The sequence below is a fragment of the Gekko japonicus genome, unplaced genomic scaffold (assembly GCF_001447785.1).
Source record: "Gekko japonicus isolate JY-2015 unplaced genomic scaffold, Gekko_japonicus_V1.1 scaffold513, whole genome shotgun sequence".
Classification (NCBI taxonomy): Eukaryota; Metazoa; Chordata; class Lepidosauria; order Squamata; family Gekkonidae; genus Gekko; species Gekko japonicus.
The window spans coordinates 1,008,224-1,012,184 of NW_015171519.1; the positions used below are offsets into that span (position 1 = coordinate 1,008,224).

At 47.8% G+C, this 3,961-nt stretch overlaps 1 protein-coding gene across 1 annotated transcript in view; it reads right to left on the minus strand.

Moving 5' to 3' along the window:
- The window catches only part of PPL (periplakin), a gene marked incomplete at its 5' end in the record, with an annotated part of 41,070 nt that extends 39,894 nt beyond the window's left edge, over window positions 1-1,176 (minus strand). Inside the window, 1 exon segment of the mRNA XM_015419412.1 lies at window positions 1,077-1,176. Coding sequence (XP_015274898.1) covers window positions 1,077-1,176 — 100 coding nt within the window.
- Window positions 1,177-3,961: the final 2,785 nt, after the last annotated feature.

Sequence of the window (3,961 nt, forward strand, 5' to 3'; positions counted from 1 at the left end):
TCCCCACCCCCCGGGGGGACTTGGCAAGCCTAGCTGGATCAGACCAGGGGTCCATTTAGTCCAGCATCCTGTCTTACACAGTAGCCAACCAGTTCCTCTGGAGGTCCAACAACAGGGCACAGAGGCCAAGGCCTCCCCCTGATAAGAAGATCAGAAGAGCCCTGCTGGATCAGACTAGGGGTCCATCTAGTCCAGCATCCTGTCTTACACAGTGGCCAACCAGTTCCTCTGGAGGTCCAACAACAGGGCACAGAGGCCAAGGCCTCCCCCTGATAAGAAGATCAGAAGAGCCCTGCTGGATCAGACCAGGGGTCCATCCAGTTCTGCATCCTGTCTCACACAATGGCCAGCCAGTTCCTCTGGAGCTCCAACAACAGGGCAGGGAGGCTGATGTTCCCCTGATGTTGCCTCCTGGCACTTAGGGAGGGGCTGTGGCTCAGTTGTAGAGCAGTGCTTGTCATACTGAAGGTCTCAGGTTGAATCCCCAGCATCTCCAGTAAAGGACCAGGCAGTAGGTGACGTGAAAGACCTCCGCCTGAGACCCTGGAGTAGACAGTACTGAGTCTGATGGACCAACGATCTGGTTCAGTATAAGCTTCATGTGTTCATGTACGTAGCCTGAGGATTACTGCCTCCGAATGTGGCGGCGCACACCCCGTCGGTGCCACTTAGACGCTTTGTTTGCCTAATTATCTCAACGTTTATCGTCTACCACTGACTCCACTTGGAGGCTAATAAAAATATACACCCTTAATTACAGTCAGGGCCGGTTCCCTGGCCAGGCCACCTGGTGACTGCTCGGGCTGGTGCTAATCTGGGTGCTCAGCTCATCGATGGAGGGCAGGAGGGAAGGCTACAAAACGCCACCCTCTGCGTATCGGTGGCGGGATCGGAAACCCCGCCCTCCGCCTATTTTTGCAGCAGCAGCAGCAGCCCGGGTGGGAATGGAGGGGTGTACCTCGCTGGGGGAGATCCAATACCTCGGTCTAGCTCTGAGGACGGCGTGAATTTAAACGACAAAGCGAAATGCACAACCGAGTTCGGGATCGGCCAAGGCGCTGAGCTGAGCGACTCACGTTTTGCATCTTGGTGTCTGCCTCCACGATGTTCCTCTCCACCTGGTCGGCATTCTTCTGCAACTTCTCGATCAGCTCCGACAATTCCTTGCTGGAAATGCTGCGAGGAGATGGGGAGAGAGAGAGAGGGAAGATTTCAAGAAGGGAAGAGAACACTGGGATCGGTTGTAGAGACTTGGCCATGGAACCTCTTCTGGTGCAAAAGGGCCGGAAATTGCAAGAAAGAGGTCCTCTGAGCACATGCAGAGTGTCTGCAACCACTCCACTGAGTAATTACAGCCAGCTCAACGGTATTGGGGGACGAAAAAGGGACCTTCCCGGTAGCCTCGACCTGTCATAAAACAAACTCTTTTTTGAAAAATTACTATCTTCTCTTATGGGAAAAGGCAATCATACTAGGAAAGGTTGGAGACAGCAGGAAAAGAGGAAAACCTCTTTTCCTGTTTGCACGACCGGAGCCAGGCTGTTAATCATAGGATGTTTAGGATAGAGCAGGGGTGTCGAACTCATTGGTTAGTAGGGCCAGATGCGACATAAATGGGATTTTGTCGGGCTGGGCTGTGTGTGTCATAAAATGTAATGCCAGGCACCAGAGAGAGGGTCGTAAGTTGGAAATAACTTGATAGCAAATCACACATCTCCACCACGTGGTGGTGGTGGTGGTGACCTCACATGGGGCTTCGGGCCAGGTTGGAGGTATTCCGTATCTGTGGCCGATGAACAACATGTGCTGTCTCCATTTTGCAGACAGAGACCTGAGGCTGAAAGTTTGTGGCCCGCTGTACGCGGCCCACATCCCTTCACATGGAGACTAAAGCCCAGAAGGCTGAAGTACGGTTAGTGTTGACCATTGATAATGGACGTAACTAGAGTTCCCTCTAAGCTGTCCGTGTGAGCGGCCGTTCATTAACACAGGAAGCCCTGCTCAGAAGCAATCTGGGGCCACACGGGGTCTTGCGCTGCCCATTGCCCATTTGAAGAGTACAGCAGTTCTCTTCTGCTCAGGATGTGACAGGCTGTTAACCATAGGATGTTTAGGATAGAGCAAGGGTGTCAAACTCATTGGTTAGTAGGGCCAGATGCGACATAAATGGGATTTTGTCGGGCTGGGCTGTGTGTGTCATAAAATGTAATGCCAGGCACCAGAGAGAGGGTCGTAAGTTGGAAATAACTTGATAGCAAATCACACATCTCCACCACGTGGTGGTGGTGGTGACCTCACATGGGGTTTCGGGCCAGGTTGGAGGTATTCCGTATCTGTGGCCGATGAACAACATGTGCTGTCTCCATTTTGCAGACAGAGACCTGAGGCTGAAAGTTTGTGGCCCGCTGTACGCGGCCCACATCCCTTCACATGGAGACTAAAGCCCAGAAGGCTGAAGTACGGTTAGTGTTGACCATTGATAATGGACGTAACTAGAGTTCCCTCTAAGCTGTCCGTGTGAGCGGCCGTTCATTAACACAGGAAACCCTGCTCAGAAGCAATCTGGGGCCACACGGGGTCTTGCGCTGCCCATTGCCCGTTTGAAGAGTACAGCAGTTCTCTTCTGCTCAGGATGTGAACTGCTCTGCTCAGTAGGGGGGGAAATTAGAGGGAACATTGGACGTAACCTTGGTTAAGATACCAAACACACAATAAAACCATGATATAGCTTGTTAAGTCTGAGGGAGAATATGCTGTAATGGCTAAACTAACAAACTATATAAATAGAAGACCGATCAAAGAATTTGAGACGATATGGGAGACTTATCACGCTCACTCTATAGATAAAGATAGAAAACAAAGGTCATAAATTACTTATACTGATTTTGATCTTCACAAAGTTAAGTAGAAGAAGAAGAGACTGGATTTATTCCCCACCCTTCACTTGGGAGTCTCAGAGCGGCTTACAATCTCCTTTCCCTTCCCCTCCCCACAACAGACACCTTGTGAGGTAGGTGGGGCTGAGAGAGCTTTGAAAGAACTGCTCGTGAGAGAACAGCTCTGACAGAACTATAGCTTGCCCGAGGTCATCCAGCAGCTGCAATTGGAGGAGTGGGGGAATCAGACCTGGTTCTCCCATATTAGAGTCCACAAACTTAACCACTACACCAAACTGGTTAAAATGGTATTTTATGGACTCTGACTTAGTTTCTGCTAGAGATATATATATGCCATCTGGTTAATATAATTAGTATAATTAGTATAACTAGTATTTCAGGATATAGCATCTCTATGTGTGATCAGTTTTGATATATATTTAGTATATCATTTATATTTTAATTACAGTATGTAGGATATGTTAATGTTTTAAAACCATTTAAGAATTAATACATTGTCACGCTAAGTTTCATTTGATATTTAAAATCTGAAGATTAAATAATTTTCTGATTTTAAGTTGACTACTTTACACAGTCCATTAAATATTTGCTTATGAAGTTGTGGTTATCACAGCCCTATTAAGACTGACAGAGGAAATATCGATCAAAAGGTATAAACATGTTTTGTACTTGAAATATATCTGTTCATGAATATTTCTGATCGCCCTTGTTATATGTATTTTAAATCCTTTTCTTTACACTTTACCCCTTCTCTTTTTTTCTTTCTGTACCCCTTTCCTTTAAAAATAAATACATATATTTTTAAGAAGATAAGTCTGAGGGGTTGGTATAGAGAGAGATTGTGTCAGCGAGACCTTCTTTGAGAGACTGGAGATGGGGCAGGCTGCATTAGCTGTGACTCACTCACAACGAATACATTTATGATTTAACCATGGCTTGTCACAATTGTGATTTCAAATCCACTCCCAGCCCTGGTTTCACAAGCTGGTCGGACGCCTCTCCTGAAGCTGCCATCTAGGCAGAGGTCATTTCGGGGGGGGGGGATCGCGGGGGATCGCAGTTCC